Source organism: Epinephelus lanceolatus, chromosome 13 (assembly GCF_041903045.1).
Source record: "Epinephelus lanceolatus isolate andai-2023 chromosome 13, ASM4190304v1, whole genome shotgun sequence".
Classification (NCBI taxonomy): domain Eukaryota; kingdom Metazoa; phylum Chordata; class Actinopteri; order Perciformes; family Serranidae; genus Epinephelus; species Epinephelus lanceolatus.
The window spans coordinates 18,594,007-18,611,055 of record NC_135746.1 but is presented as its reverse complement, the minus strand read 5'-3'; the positions used below and the strand labels follow the sequence as shown (position 1 = coordinate 18,611,055).

General features: G+C 42.1%; 1 protein-coding gene across 12 annotated transcripts in view; it reads left to right on the top strand.

Annotated features, from left to right (window-relative positions):
• Nucleotides 1-17,049, top strand: part of utrn (utrophin) — a 243,729-nt gene that overhangs the window by 180,893 nt on the left and 45,787 nt on the right. For 11 of the 12 annotated variants that reach the window (XM_033647959.2, XM_033647960.2, XM_033647962.2 and 8 more), the window contains 5 exons: nucleotides 1,872-1,946; nucleotides 6,233-6,434; nucleotides 8,453-8,538; nucleotides 9,987-10,144; nucleotides 16,611-16,777. In XM_033647959.2, the coding sequence (XP_033503850.2) occupies nucleotides 1,872-1,946; nucleotides 6,233-6,434; nucleotides 8,453-8,538; nucleotides 9,987-10,144; nucleotides 16,611-16,777 (688 nt within the window). The remainder of the gene's footprint in view (nucleotides 1-1,871; nucleotides 1,947-6,232; nucleotides 6,435-8,452; nucleotides 8,539-9,986; nucleotides 10,145-16,610; nucleotides 16,778-17,049) is intronic. The other variant, XM_033647957.2, reaches the window with a different exon arrangement.

Genomic DNA, 17,049 nt, shown 5'->3' with positions numbered 1-17,049 from the left:
TTTTCATGTTTTGTTCTATGACATAAAATGAGGTTGCTAACAAGTTGTTAAATTGGATATTAAACTTCATTACGCTGAACAAGTTTAGTGATGGTGATGCTGAAGCCATGTAAGCGTGGTGTAGTGTGTTTATGGAGAAATGTTAGCCTTTTCACATCTGGCAATTTCATTTAGGTTTCAGAAATCATAAAACGTTATGCTCATTTGTGAAGGCTGTCTTGTGTTCTTTTTTTGTCACAGAGCTTCTTTTTTTTTTTTTTTTTTTTTTTTTTTTTGTTGTTGTTTTTTTTTTGCAATAATCTAAAACCCAATTAACCCAACCCATTAACCTAACCCAACTTCAGACGTCCCTGCACCACTCTGATGCACATACTGTCCCTGAGATTTCCTCCATTACCAGACGTTGGATTTGATTTTCATTTTAAGTTGTGGTGCTTCAAGTATAAACATATGTCATTTAACAAAATCAGTAGCAGCCATTCTGTTCAGAAATTATGTTCCTGTCAATCTGGAAAATCCACAGAATTCGCTATGAGCAGTTTTATACAAGGTTCCCCTCGATCATTGAACTCTTGGAAAAGTTATAAAATCAGAAAAACTGTTTTCATGACTTGGAAGTGGTTTTAAATTAACATAATGTTTTGGAAAAGTTTTGATTATACATTTTGGCTGTCATTTAAAAAAGTGTGATTATAAAAATCCTAAAACATGTCTAACGTTATGTAAAATATGTTCCTTGTATTAATAACTTAAAATCTAGTGCCAAGCTGTGTCTTTAAAAATGACACTTGTATCACGTGATACACATTGATGTATGCACCTAGTTGCGGGAATGTCTAACGAGTGAGTAAAGTTAGCAAGTGCCAACAGTAAAGTTGTCCGAAAATGCAGAGGAAAATGCGAGTTTCATAAAGTACGGCTGTAGACCTTACCCACGCTGGATGTAGGCTCTGCACCCAAACCTTTGATGATAGCAGCATGGGGGAAGCAACTCTTGTCAGGCATGCTAAAAAGAAAAAGCATCAAGACAGCCAAAAGGCCACTGAACAGACTGCCAGAGTCAGCACATATTTCAAGCCTGCCGTAGCCAGGCCAGAAACGTTAGGACTTTGTGTGTACCGTTTGTGTATACTGAGAGGCATTTCATCCCTCATTCCATGCTACATTTTTGCCATAGTGCCTGTCACAGGGCACAGCACACTGGAGTTAGTGCCTCACTGTTGTGCCCTATGATTTATAAAATAGGCCTATAGAAAGTCATGGAAATGGGGTAAATATTGTGGAAAAGGTTTGAAAATTGATTGGTAAACATTAATGGGAACCCTGTTTAGGGCATCTCTTCAGTAAAAAGTTCACTGAAAAGTTTTCACGCTGTATTCTCAGTTTCCTTGTGAGGGATCGACAAAATCCTGTAGGCCCATTTCTCTCTCTCGTTAGTTTACTCTTTAACGTGATAAAAACTGCACCTTGATCTTTTCGCTCTCACTCTGCTGCTCCCTGTTAATATCCACATGCATGTGTCTGTCCCAGCGGGGTGGCTAGTATGACCGTTCTTTAATGAGCAGCCGGATAAGTAATAAGCTGTGAAACTTTGGGAGCGTTTGCTGTAGGCCAGCAGCTCAACAAATAGCACCGGCCCCCACTGAGACCGAACTCACTAACCTAATTACACAGTCCACATTAGCCACCCCTCCCCTCGGTCATCTCTACAGACAATAACTAACAAAAAGGCGGCTTTTCATTGAAGACAGAGGTCCTGCTTACGTTGCCCAGTAGCCAGATTTCTCTTGCACTTTGTTTTCTGATTTTCTGCCTCTGTGTTCTTTTCGTCCGTCTACCTTTCATCCCTCTGTCTCTATCCCCGCCTGTAGCGGACTTAAACAATGTGAGATTCTCAGCATACCGAACAGCCATGAAGATCCGCAGACTACAGAAGGCACTGTGCTGTAAGTAAGACACACACACACACACACTCATACACACCTTAATACCTACCTACAGTCGTGGTCTGCTTCTTTTGAAGTCTAGGTGCAACGAGGGGATGCAGTAATGATTTGAAGCTTTGCCAGATGCTGTGCCAGAAACTGCGCAGGAGCCAAGGATATTTTGGCTTTAAAATTACACACACTGTGTCGATGTGTGTGTTTGTATGTGTGCACATGATTTCGACCATGCACAGTCACAGCTGGTGATTGTGTTAAGCCTGTTGAGCATAGCCTCATTTGCTGTGCACAGGTGGGATTTTTTTTTTTTTTTTACGCAGCACTTTTTAAAAAATTTTGTCAACGCGAGAGCTGCTGTTTTGTCGTTTATAATGGAAGCTTTGATAAAAGGCGGCTATTACCTACAGTCTCAGGTGGCTATCAGCCCCATCTACACACACACGCTCACACACACACACACACTGCAGGTGCATGCAGACTCCCCCCCTTTGTGCGGTTTCAACCAGCATGGCAGCTGTGCTCACTACAGTGTAATAATGGTGACAAATGTTAACTATTATCCAGCTGTTGACATTATTATAGCAACACACACTGCGAGCCCACACTGCTCATTTACATCCCGCTGTTTGTAGGAAGTTTTCTCTGTGTGCATGTTTGGAACAAACAGACAAAGTATATACTGTGCCTCATGTAGGTGTGTGTGTGTGTGTGTGTGTGTGTGGCATGGGCCTGTGGACCTGAATAATCGTGGGTATCAAAGTGTGTTATTGTGTTGGTTGGTTGTTAATGAGTTTGAATGATTCAGGCGTTTTAGTTTGCTATCTCATATTGGCTCTCTGATCGCATGCGTGTGTTTGTGATGGGAATGCATTAGCCTGAGTGGTTTCGACTTGGGGCACTGCAATTCAATTTCATCCATTAGATTAGAACAGTCACTGCGCAAAACACACGCATACAAACACACACACACACAGCGCAGAAGGATCAGTAGTTATTAGCCTGGATTCATGTGAAATCGTTGCTTGGAGACCTGTGTATGTGCCTGTATCAGTGTTTTGTAAATGTGTGGTAGTGAATGGCACATACACACACACACACACACACACACACACACGACGGGGATACTATGAAACGTCTAATTGGGTTAAGTCTATGCCACGGGGCCGGCGAAGCACAAATGAGCCAGCATGGCATCCAGCTAATGTGCCACAGCCTTTCATATCTTGTAGCTTCGTATCTGCGTGTGAAGTGAGAAAGCTAGAGAGAAGTAAAGTTTTGCCTCCTGACAGCGTGGTTGCCCTGCTGTGCCCGCTCCACGTGGATACGCCCCAGTAATTAGTGCTGTCTGGGGAAAAGGGGGCAACATAAGGCGAGGAGCCACAGAGGTGTTGACAAGGAGCACGCATCGGGGCAAATGAGGAGACTTAAGTGAGGAGAAGAGGTGAACGAGATGAGAGCTGCAGGAGAGGGAGTTCAAATGGTTTGTGGAGAAGGGTCAGAGGGAGAGATGAGCGGAGCAATAGAGGGTTGCCTCATGAAAACCTCTGTGCATTGTTTCACTCTGTATTATATCAGTAAAAAGTCTCTGAACCTTTTAGTATCTGTTGGATGGAAGTACAGTATGGAGATGTATATAAAGAGTAGGTCTAATTAAGTTGAGAATGGTTTGTAACATTTATTTAATTAATGCTCTATATCCATGTTAATTAACCACCTATAGCAAACAGCACACTGTGTATTTATATCATATAGATCACAGATCACATAACAGAGATTGGGTTAACTGGTTAACCTTTTCAGTGGACCTTGAATAAGCGCTAATTAAGAATCCCATCAGGATCTGAGCTTTCCCTTAAAGGGACAGTTCATCCCAACATCAAAAATACATATTTTCCTCTTTCTTGTCGGGCTGTTTATCAGTCTAGATTATTTTGGTGTGAGCTGCTGAGTGTTGGAGTTATTGGCCGGAAAGTTGTCTGCCTTCTCTCCAATATAATGGAACTAGATGGCACTCAGCTTGTGGTGCTCTAAATGCCCAACACATACATTTAATAAACTCAGCAACGTCTTTTTCCAGAAATCACAACCCGATCACTCAAGATAATCCACAGACCTCGTTCAATTCTATTGGACTGGTGCGGAGTCGCAGGCTTTAAACGCTGTGGGGGTGTGAACCCTTACAGAGTTGCTGAGGTCACATGTGAGCTCTGAGATTCAGAGTCGTTAAGGTCACATGAGTTGCTGACCCACCCAGCCATCATCTGTGTCATTAGGGTTAGATAGGTCTAAGTGTGAATGGGTGTTAAGTTGTCAGAGGGATCCCAAGACTGTATTGTAGGTCGGTGATAAGTGGTGTTGTAGGCAACCTCCTCTGTTAAACAGTGTACCACACTAGGTACTAATTCCACACATGTTTTGAGTCAGCAGTTTATTTACTGCATAAAACAATCATCTTAAAGGAATATTTAAACATTTTTGGAAATTAAGATGTAATTGCCTTCTTGCCAACACAACCAAATTAGACATAATGTGTTAATTAATGACCCAGAGGAGGATTTCTTGCCTTTGGACAAAAGCCAGGCTAGCTTTTCCCCCAGTTCCCAGTCTTTGTGCTAAGCTAACCAACTGCAAGGTGCAGTCCCATATTAAACAGACAGATATGAGAGTGGTATTGATTTTTACATCTAACTCAGCAAGAAAGTGAATAAGCACATTTGCCAAAGTGCCAATCTCTTCCTTAAACTAATTTTGTCTCATCACTCTGGGGAGTGTCATTATCTCGATACAACAGAAAAAAGCAGAACAACGCACTAGAATAGAGCACTTGATCTGTGTCCCAGATCCATACATATTCTTTTACAGTATGTACTACATGCTGTAAGATACTGCACAGTATTACATTAGCAACTGTGCGTTACAATGTGGGAGGGTGACATACATCAGAATCGAACTTAGTTCATGCTGCCTGCTTTGAGAACACTTTATATATTTTCACAGTTTTCTAGTGTGAACACAAGACATGCTCAAAACCACCTCGGAATCAGCATGTAGTAAGAAATTGGTAACACAGCAACTATTCCAGACCTTTCTTGATGCACTTTATCATATGAAACAGGTGAAGTAATCTCATCCCACTGAAAGATTTGTTGCCTACTCTAAGAAGATAATACTCAGTGATGAACAAAATAACTTGTGAAGATGGAGAGTTCTTGATGTGCTGTGCAAACACTAAAAATAAGTAGGGTGAAAAGTGTGCACATCCAAAAAACTTTTACAGGTGCTGGATCAAAAAGTGTAAATCCGACGAGAGATCTGCACAGTCTATTCAAAGCTCCCAGCAATTTTAATTATGCAACGTTTCTAACAGAAAGCTTACTGATGCAAGCACTAAAAATACCAACATATTTCAATTGGACTGTGTGTGTGTGTGTGTGTGTGTGAATGGCAGTATCCAGTCCACACAACAGCTGCTGAAAGTGTGTTGTATTTGATCAAATTGTCAATTACTTTGTTTGCCTTGGTGTGTTTTTGTGTGTTTGTGCATCTGGCTACTTTGATTGTGTTGCCCCAAAAGCCTCGATTAGCCAGTTTTGTCTTTTTTTCTACTCTTACTTTAAAGATACATAAGTGATAGCTACAATATAGAGAAGGCTATGGAAGTATAATTGAGACATTGGTAAAATATGATCTCTTTCTTCTTTGTCATTGAAAATGTAGCCAACAAATTAAATTAGAAGAAACTAGACTGCTCTCTGTCTGACATTTTCTCCTCATTTGTCTTTTTCTGTTCAGATTTCTCTCTCATATTAATATTTCAGCACAATGATCCATCTGTTCTCTTTCTGTAGTCCCAGCAGACTTTCTCAGTTAGTTGTTTTGAACTATTTTGGACAAAATATCAGTCAAGTCTGCAGTTTTTAAGTGCCTCTATGAATAGTCTGTGCCATTTTCAACTCCTCATCCTGTTGAGATTTGGCATTTTTAGAAAAATCTGAGCCACCACCAAAAGCCCATTGAGCAAGTCAGAAGGTTACTAATGGCTCTAATTCGCCCTTTTATTTCTTTTCGTCCCCTGCCACCCCCGTTTTTTCAAAAAAAAAAACTTTTTTCTTTGTTGCCGCTCTCTGCTCTTGTTAACCTTCTTCAACTCTCCTCTGTTCTTCACTTTTCACTTTTCTCCCCATCTTTTTTGTTTGTGTTCCCTCATTGTTTCTCTCCTACCCTGTCCTCTGTTTTCTTTTCCATATATCTCCTCTCATCTTGTCCGCTCTCTCCCTCTTCATCTGCAGTGGACCTGTTGGACCTCAGCGTGGCTCAGAACACCTTCGAGCAGCACAAGCTCACCAACAACAATCAGCTGCTGTCCGTCCCCGACGTCATCAACTGCCTGACGTCAATCTACGACGGCCTGGAGCAGGAGCACAAAGACCTGGTCAACGTGCCGCTCTGTGTTGACATGTGTCTAAACTGGCTGCTCAATGTTTATGACACGTACGTATGCCATCTGTTACATATTTAGGATGGAAAATTACAAATGAGACTCGTTGCTTTTCCGAATTTGTCACAGATTATGACAAAACCTGGTAATCGTGCGTGTCCCCGCCTGCATCCTCACTTTTTGAAAATGGACTTGATGACTGCATTCAGAGTTGCTATAATATGAAGTTTGTTTATTCCAAATGCAGCATGTAAAATGTCTTAAATCAGAATGGATGAAAATGGCAGAACTGATGCATCTCATCATCCTGCTCTCGCATCTTCAAATCCATCTGAAATGATGTTTTCTGTGCATGATGATTATGTTATACATATCTGCACACTCATTCTACATGTTCTGTCAACATGCTTTACAGTCTGCACCAGCAAGTGCCTCTGTTGGAATACAAATGGCTGTTACACACTGTGTTTGCTGAGACCACACATGCATATGAACATTCTAAAATACACTGCACTGGCCTACACTGTCATAAATGTAAATGCTAAGTAGAACCACATAGGGTTCTTGGTCTTGTCCCTGTAGGAGAACCCTTTTTAGAACCTTTTGTAAAAGTTCCACCTTGAATTCTTTTAGAGGGTTTTCCCTAGAACCCAACATAAAGGGTTATACCTAGGACAATCTGTGAAAGGGTCTACCCAGAATCCCCTATGTGAGGTTCTACAACGAGCCCTTCTGTGGTTTGAAGCCCAGTTCAGACCAAAGATTCGCGACAAGATGAGTTGAAACAGGCAACTACTTGCAGTGTGCTGTTCTGCAACGTTTCACACCAATGCAACCAAATGAGAAGGTGTATCATCCTGATACACGTGATATTGAGATACTGGCTACAGTTACGTTTGTAGTAGTGATGCAACAGTGAAAACCATAAAATAAGCATCAGATGGACTGTATTCATAATAAATATGCCATGATAATATAAATAACCAGCACCAATTAATCAGTCAATGAGATGTGTATGTGGGGGGGGGGGATAAGCACACAGCAAGCATCAGCAGCAACCCACCGTCTGACGCCGGCCCAAACGCAGTGGGCTCAACGGGGACGGAACACCTGTCATTTTGACTTAACCTGCAAACTACACTACAAGATGATTGGCTGTTGAAACAGGTGACGAGCTTTAAGTTCTAAAACCAGCCGCTGGGAATGTGACAAGTGGAGTTGCAGGTGACATCATCAGCTGGCTTGAGTTGAGCTCAGACCAGTTCATACCGCTGCAACTCTTCTCTGCAATGTTCCAAAACTGGTTTCGTTTCAAGGGTTTTATCTAGAACCCACCACGGGGTTCTACCAACAACCTTTTTATATTGCACTGATCACGGTTTTAGTTTAATAAGTTAGTTTGAACCACGGCCAGCAGCCTCAGGTTTCATGAAGCTTCTAAAGGACATGGGCTGATGTGGTCCATCGGAACCCGCAACACTAATGGTTCACATGAGTATTTTTAGGGGGTGGAGATTTTATGAACAACCACCACAGTCTTTACTATTTCAATGATGTAGTGGATTTTAACTCTACCAGGATGCTCAGTGGCAGAGTGAACAGTATCTCTGACCATTAACTAATTAACATAGTGTCCGTTCAACACAGGTGGTTCTGGGTAGAGCCTCAGCTCTTCGGGAAGAACCCCTTTGGAACCTTTATTTCTAAGAGTGTACAGAGCGTGGGCACGTGTGTTGACATGTGGCAAACCAATATACTTACTGGTTTAAATTTTTGTGGTTTGTGGGTATGCAGAAAATGTATTAATAAACTCAGCAGCTATCTCCAACCATGAGAGAAGTACTAGAGCACACATTCATGTTTGAAGATTCTTCTCCTCACAAGCGTGTAATGATTCCACATCAATGCTGCTGCATAGATTTAAGATCTGAGCTGAACTGAACACACATAAACATACTGCTTATACACAAACATACACCCACAATGAATACATCATACACATTGCCACGGTCTTATATATATATATGTGTGTGTGTGTGTGTGTGTGTGTGTGTGTGTGTGGTCCCTGCAGTGGTCGCAGTGGCAAGATCCGTGTCCTATCCATGAAGATCGGTTTGCTCTCTCTCTGCAAGGGACATCTGGAGGAGAAATACAAATGTAAGTGTTCAAGAGTACGTAAGATATCTGCTGATGTACATATGCAATTAAACACACCGCTGTCCTGCCCCCCCACCCCACCCCACCACCCATGTAGAGGCCAGTCTGCGGTGAGTCCATCCCATACTGTTCAGCACGGCTGTAATCCCAGCAGTATTAATCAAACTCACAGAAACAGAGATAGAGAGGAGACAGAGAACGGGTCGTCTAATTGCAAGAGAGACCTCCTACGCGCTTCCCCTGTTCTTTATTTAATTTTCTATTCTGATTTATTTTTGAGGATTAGCGAGCGTGAATATAGGCTTGCTGCACTGGGAGGAGACCGTCATTTTGGCTTCCTGCTCTTTGTTTCTGGTGCTTTATCTCTCTGTGTCTATCTTCCTCTGCTGTCACAGCTCACACCATCCTTCATCCATCCAACAGTGCCACTTTGTCTTCTGTCCTATCTTACTTACTCTTGCTTCCCTTCTTTTCTCCGTCCTCCTTCCCCTCTTCCTTTTTCCCCTCCCTTTCTCTTGCCATGGTATCCCTGAGCCTATTCGTTCCACTGGCAGTTTCTATTAGCCTGAGAAGGGTATCAAGCACGCTTGATTGCGTCGTTCCTCCTTTACTCTTTTAGAGTCTCATTGGCTGTCAGTCCCGTGCATATTTCTACACTGCAACACACACATACACCTAACCAGGCGTGCTGCCATTCGACACTCTTTCTGTGACGCTTGCGCATGTCAAATGTAATCTTGTAGCAGAAAAAGTGAGTAGGAGATGTGGGTGCTGATCAGTCAGATGACATGAGGTGTGTGAAGGAAGGGGGTCACAAACACGCGTCTTCGCTGGTGTTTGCATGTACCACGCGCACACGTACTTAACAGGAGCTGGCATCAGGGCCAGGCCTCACACAGAGATCAAAGTCAGCTACAAGCGGAGCAGAAAGACCTGTCATGCCCTTCATTTCTCCCTCTCCCTCCCCTCTTCCTCTGGATTACCCTCTCTGCTCTCTTTGCTCAGTTTGTGCATGAGCTCTGGAGATGTTCCATAACTTCCTCTAAAATATAATGTGTTAACTGGCCGAGACTGCGTGTCACTGGGCAGGCGTCCATATCCAGTACAGCTCTGTCAATCTCAGAGAGAATGTGGTGGAGTATTGCAGGCAGGGAGAGATTAGAGGAGAAAGAGTCTGGCATGTAAGAAGTAAGACAGAAAGATTAAAAATGCATCTTTTCGCTCATTTCATGTGCGTTCTCCCCACCAACTCCCACCCACATGTAAACGCACTAACACTCTCCCTCCCACTTACAGTCACACTTTCTCCCTCCACAGCTATTTATACCTATGTCTTTTATTTTAAATATCACCCACATGCTTTGACTCGTTTTCTCACTCCCTCTTTGTCTATTTTTTCTTCCCTCTCCCTCTCCTTACCTCATCCACCTCCACCCAATCTCCCTCAGACCTCTTCAGCCAGGTAGCGTCAGCAGGTGATACATGTGACCAGAGGCAGCTCGGTCTGCTGCTTCACGAAGCCATCCAGGTCCCAAGGCAGCTAGGGGAGGTGGCCGCCTTCGGAGGCTCCAACATCGAACCCAGTGTGCGCAGCTGCTTCCAGCACGTATGTATACACACGGGGACACACACACAAGCTTGTAGTCACGCACTTAACGCATACAGGTCATTGTACTTAGACACGCATCTGAGGAATATGCCAGCACATGAGCTCACATGATGGTCTTAAGATAGATTACAGGCATGGGGAAGAAATCTTTTTGGAATGCTAATTATGTAAAAAAAGAATGCATGCATAACAACGCACATGAAAATCCACATTTTACTTTCATTTTAAAGTCATAATTGATAATGTGTTATCAGTTAAAGCAGCTCATGTCCAATATGATGACAAATATTTACTCAAAAATAAGGCAGACAAATCTCACTTCATGGACAAAGTGTCAAACTGCAAGATAATTCAAATTGTTATTTAACCATAAAATTAATCTGCAGCTATTTTAATAATTGAATGATCGTTTAAATAATTTATTGAGCAACATGCCCAAAATAAACCTACTGCTTTCACCCTCACAAATGTGAATATTTGCTCATTTTCTCAGCCCCCTGTGAGAGTAGACTAAGTAGTCTGTGGTTTTTGGTACCCTGGAAATCCAGAGTTCTCGCGAGAGCACAATTTGAATTTGCTCAGTGAGTCACTCTGGCAATCAGTAATAATGCTCATTACCCATGCCCTTGTAGCCGAGCTGCACCAATCACATTGGTGTATCTGATATAGGCAGGCCAGAGGCGAGCTAAACAGATGACGACAGCGCTATGACGACAAAGTCTGGAATCAGTCAGTAAACACTGCAAGATGGCTACGGATGAACACCAGTTGTTTGAAACGGCTTTGGCTACTACAATAAACGAGTTAGACTTGGCTTTTTCTCTAAAAGAGGAACAGAAGACGGCGCTCGAATCTTTCCTTTGCAAGAAGGATGTTTGTGCTGTTTTGCCGACCAGATACAGCAAGAGTCTAATCTACCAGTTAGCTCTGCTGGTAGCGCTCTGGATACGTCACCCCGCGTATTGTTCTGATTGGTCGTAGTGTTATCCAATTGCATGCAGTGATATTTCAAATGCATGCTTGGTGCCGCCCCTCGAGTTGGGCCATTTGCATTACTCATAGCCAGACCCTAAATCTTTCTAGATTTGGGTCTGGATTTCCAGGCTAGGTTTTTGGACTGCTGGTCAGACAAAAAAATGCAATTTGCAGGTGTCACTTTGGGCTTTGGAAATAACAATGAACAGTTTTTCACCATTTTACGACATTTTGGAGACCAGAGTTTTCAATCAAGAAAGTAAGAAGCACATTAATTGCTGATAAAAATAGTTGTTGCAGCCCTAATGCAGCTCAAGGCTAGTTAAAGCTTATAAAGCTGGCCTGAGAATGAACAACTTACAACAGTGTGACTGAACTAATTTAAACCAACTCTTCTCAAAGTGACCTACAGATTGCTTTTTTCCTTATTTTGAGAAACTAGAATATCCGCATGTTCGGGGACAATTCAGGCGTTTAGTCCTGTGGTAGTCCTGCAATTGAGTGGAACACCCATCTGATAGATAGATGGATAGATAGATGGATAGATAGATAGATGGATGGATAGATGGATAGAATTGACAGTCATAAAATACATATAAAACTGCTTCACCTGAAGAGAGTTATCACATATATGTACAGCTGTCGAGGATTGAATTATACAAGAAAGCCGCAGGCCTATATCCATTGTGATCCTCTGTGGGGGCAAGTCAATCTGGCAAGACCAACAGGCACAAATACAATATCCATATAATTACATACATAAATACCGAACTACACCTGCCAATCAAATCATTGTGCAGAAGGAAGCGTGCCATCTACTAATGGACTAAAGGCTCGTGCTCATGACAGTGCAAGATGTAAACATTAATGGTGTCCTCCTTGGCTGAGCTGTAACGTTAGCTAGCTCAGTGGTGCTAGGTGAGCCAGCAGTAGATGCACAGTGATACAGTTGGCAGTTCTGTTGCAAGAAAATAGTTCCTACATCAAATTGCTCCCAATAAGGTCTGGAAAGAGACACATGCTGTTGAGTTTTTCAAATGTATTATTTTTTTGGCGTTTTGAGCACCAAAAGCTGAGTGCATCTAGTCCAAAACAATCTAGATCGATAAATAGCACTACAGGTAGGAGAAAGAAAGTGTACTTTTGATTTTGGGGTGAACTGTCCCTTTAAAGATACTTGAATAAAATGGCTGGTGTTCCACTCTTATCCGTAGAAGATTTCTTGCATGGACTCCTTCCTGTCACACTCTCTGAGCCAGTTTGTGACATGAATCAACACCTATCTGATACAGTGTTCAAAAAGCTGAACATTATAAGCCTCAAACAGGCGAGATTTATTGTCGGGCTATTTCACTGCTTTGTATCTGTCTCTGCCAGCATTTCCACACTGGCGACTTTCCCCACAGGTTTTTCCAGCTTTATGTTCGTGTAAAGGTTTTGGAGTCACAGCAACCAGAGGTTGGTCAAAGTGGTCAGTATACATAGGAGTTGCATCACTGATAATAGTTTTTGGCAGGTAATCAGTACTGTAAGAGATTAAGTTTTGGTGCATCTTCTCCTAGTTAATTGTCATTAAGCACCTCAGTCTCTTCCATGTTTCTCAGCGATCTAACACCTGCCTCTCTCAATCCTGTAAAAGCGCTTCAATATTTAAGCTCCACTGACCAACCATGAAGCCTCAAATGGCCTCCAGTCTTCTGCTGGCTGTCCTCTAGTGTTTTACCGTGGCCAGCTAACCACTTTCCTCTGGTTTATCTCCGGACGTTACTGGCATTTAATGATGTCTTCATCCCTCAGGATTACTGTTTCATTTTTCTCTCTCTTCTGCCCCTGGCTCATGCTTCGGCAGTCATAAATGGGAGCCAAACATTAAAATTAGGAAGCTATAAATTACACTGATCTCCTGCTCTGCGCCTCTCAAAATAGCAGAGTGAGGCACTTTTAAACCTTATCTCTCTCTCTTTTTATTCTCAAAATAATGGAAAAGGTAAACAGGTTGCCACAATTCACTCTCTTGATGACATATTAATACACACATACACCCAGAAAGGTGAGCACGCACAAGTGCACGCACTAATTGCTCCCAGACTTGATCATGAATTGCTGTGCCATCCGTAGTCCAGTCGCTCATTAATCATTCAATCATCAAACCAAGTTGGCAGGTAGAAAGCAGACTGACACGCACACACAAACACAAGCAGAGCCCCATGCCACCTGTGTGTCAGTCTGCCCTGCCAGTGACACTGCAGTCACCCAGTCCATTTGGTTTAATGGGCCCATGATGAATGAGTTGCACCGCTATAAATATGGCTCTTTTCACTGTTCCTTTGTCACTCTCCTTCATTTATCCGTCCATCCCTCTATCAAGCCATCCTTTCAGCCATCGTCTCCTCTGCAGTAATTAATCTGTAAGTGCTATAATTCTGCACTTAGATGGCACGGAGGAGGGACGGGAGGTGAAGATGAGACTAGCGTATGGGAAAGGAGAGACAGAGAGGTATTGTGATTGTTCTGGAGAAGGTCAAACGGAAGGCTGAAGGATGTAAAGATGATTTGAGATGTCATCAAGGTGAAAGTTTCATTGGTGGTGTTCTAATTTGTCAACCAGTAACTTTCAGAAGCCTTCCTACAGTATGCCCTTCAGTCCGTCTGAAAGAACCACACTTAATTAACATTTTATGGCTTTCAAGTTTTCAAAATGGACATGTAATTCACTGAACATTAAAAAATAATCAACTGTTCAGTCATAACCTCTCACCCCTCCGTTTTATGCATTCACATCTCGGGATAAGTCTTCCTGATTCTTACTGGGATGGAGGGCTAGGGCAAAGTTTTAGGGCTACATGACCCTCCAAATGGAGATTTTTCAAGGGCACACTTTAACGAGTGTGACAAGACATCATGGGCAAGATGGCTCCTCAAGCAACAAAACAAACCCATAAATGTTTTTTCTTCATTGATAAAGATTTAAAAATGATAGCCATCATATTATTGTTTCAATGTATTATTGACGTTTTCTTTATAATAAGCATAACAACAAAAGCACAAGTAGTATGCTGATGTCTCGGTTGCTGAGTAGCTAGCTCACTAAAGTTACATTGTTTTTGCTTATTTCTGCATGTCACTACCAAATTTTGACATATTTCCATATTGCACCCTACCTCAGCCTCTGTTTTATGTTTTATTTGATGACTTACTTGATCGACTGATAGTGTGAAACTCAAGTATGCTTTACCGGTCTTTGGGTCTTGAAGGGTCATCCCATTTGATAGGGTTAAATTTTTTAACCACAGACCTTTGTAACCTTGTCCCAATGGGCAAAGGTGCACTCAAAAACAAGGGGCAGGGGTGAAAATAAGAAATGGGATTGGGCCAACGATTGATGATGTCTGAAACAAATTTCCCTAGGTGAGTTTCAGAACAGATACCAAATCAATACTCTCTTTGATACCTTACTTTTAAGAACATAAACATGTTTTTCTTTAACTGAATTCAAACTTCAAAAGTTCAGTGTTGTCTAAAGTTGAACAGCTGTGCAAGAACCTTCCTTATGAAATACAGTCAATAGTTGACAAAGTTTTGAGCTGGAGTGTGGGACTCACATATATAAATGGACGGCCGTTACATCAAACGCAGCAGCCTGCGGCGAAAAGTTGAAACAGATTGAACTTTTGGAGAAACGCAATCTGATGTCACACTGTGGTGGCCAAGTACATAACCAGCAATCAAACTAGAAACATGCCCGCAGTCCACGGGAAAAGAAATACCTTTTTCTATCGTTAGATATTATAGTGAGTTAAAGAAATAAAGTGTGTGTTAACAGCTTGTGTGTACTATTCTACAAAGGTCCACATTCATCAGACATAGAAAACAAATTAGGACATTCTGTAGACGTTAATAGGAAAAGCCTATATCTAAGCTTGTGATATAATGGACAACAACAAGGGAAAGCTCTAATTATTCGCAGTGGCGACTTACACGCGCTGGTGCCCTGGAAGTGATGCGTGTGTTTACATCAGCGAGAGCTAAAGGTGGCAGGAAGGCAATGGAGCAGCAGCTACGAGCATGGTGGAAAATCCAAAGGAGCAGTAAAGAAAAGAGAGAAAGATCCTAGAGTGGATGCTCTGGATAAAAGATAGCACTCCTGGGGGAAGGGGGAGCTGCAGCGAACTCAACTGCAGGCATACGTGTGTTGACATTGTTTGTGTAATTACTCTCACTGCCAGATGGGGGAGACAAAACTCCCCCACTCCTGCTTTAGAATATTTCATTAGTAAAGGCGAGCATAAACCTGAGAAAATATTTGATGCCAGTTTTGAGTGCTTGACCTTTTTCAGTATTTGGTGCTATGAAAATATTAAATCTTATCACACACCAAAGCTCCCTCGTAATTGTTTTTTTGGAGAATGGCTGCAAACATTGATTTAAAAGACTGATCCCTGATTCCAGTTTTCAGGTTGGAATGTGACTCTTTTTAGTTTGTTTTGTTGCATGAATTTATTTTCAGGAGGGTATGCTAATAAAATCGAAACACTTAGTGTTGCACACCATAAGCCGTGGGAAGGGATCAGGGAGCACACACACACACACACACACATATACACACACATACTCTGTTTCTTTTGATTATTCTCTCCTCCTATTTCAAATGCATTCAGCCCTTTGCTGCATTCGCTGCCCTTTTTGTGTGTCAGGAATGATGGAAAGGTCGTCTTTGATTTGCTAGCGGCAACAGACATGTCAGAGCTTCTCACCCTGTGTTGGCTTTTCCAATGGGCTCATTATAATTTGCAGTTAAACAAATATTCTCCTGGAATAAATTATGTGAATGTGTTTTCTTGTCCTGTAATGTTTAAAGGGACGACAGCTGAAAAGTGAACACTATTGATTTTAGGTTGTTGTTCTTGGAGAAGCCTAGATATTGTTTCACATCCAGATTATTCAAAATTATAGAGGTTGCACCATGCAAATTAAGGTTACATAAAAAAAAATTACACCTCCAAAAGTTTAGAGCAGCAGTTAAGAGTAGGAGTTCGGGGGTGTTTTTCATACTTATACTTGCACAGAGCAATATGGCTGTTAGCTAACAGCAAAGATATGGGCATGTATGACAAGGGCAGTGAGGGTGTTCAAATCAATCACTGTTTATTGTTAGATATTTCAACCAATAAACTTGAATAAGTTGCTCATAAAAGTTATTTAGTCTTGGTCCAAATTTCAAGGCCGTAATGCACCCACGGGAATTGCTGCTTTAATACGTACGGTCATCTTAAATTTGTCTGCATCTTTATTAGGCTTTCAGTAACAAGCAAAGAATTACAGCCTGTTGTTCATTCATGCTAATGTGTGATTCTTTATCATTCTACAAAGTGTTCTGACACTGTATCAGCTCTGTTGAACTTTTTTAAAAACTGTTAACTTCACACAGTTGCTAAACTTTTTGAATTTGAATGCTCCTAACTCTCGGCCCTGCCTCTATTCTGCACAGGTGACCAATAAGGTGGAGCTGGAGCCTCGGCAGTTTATTGATTGGATGCGTCTGGAGCCCCAGTCCATGGTTTGGCTACCTGTCCTGCACAGAGTGGCTGCAGCAGAGACGGCAAAACATCAGGCCAAGTGTAACATCTGCAAGGAGTGTCCTATCGTTGGCTTCAGGTAAACACACTCGAAAAACACAAAATAAGAGACAAGTCTGCAACATGTAACAGGCCCCTCACACACAAACACCAGATGTGGCAGTGTTCTGTGCTGTTCTCTCCTGGTTGAGCATAAAGGGCAGATCTGCTCTGGAGGGCAGGCATTTATCTAAATGTCAACAGCTGATACACCACTGACTAAATACCATCCGGTGGTTTGCAACGAAACATACACACACACTTACAAAGTCAGCAACACACTCATGCACACAAACATACGCTGCACAGTCA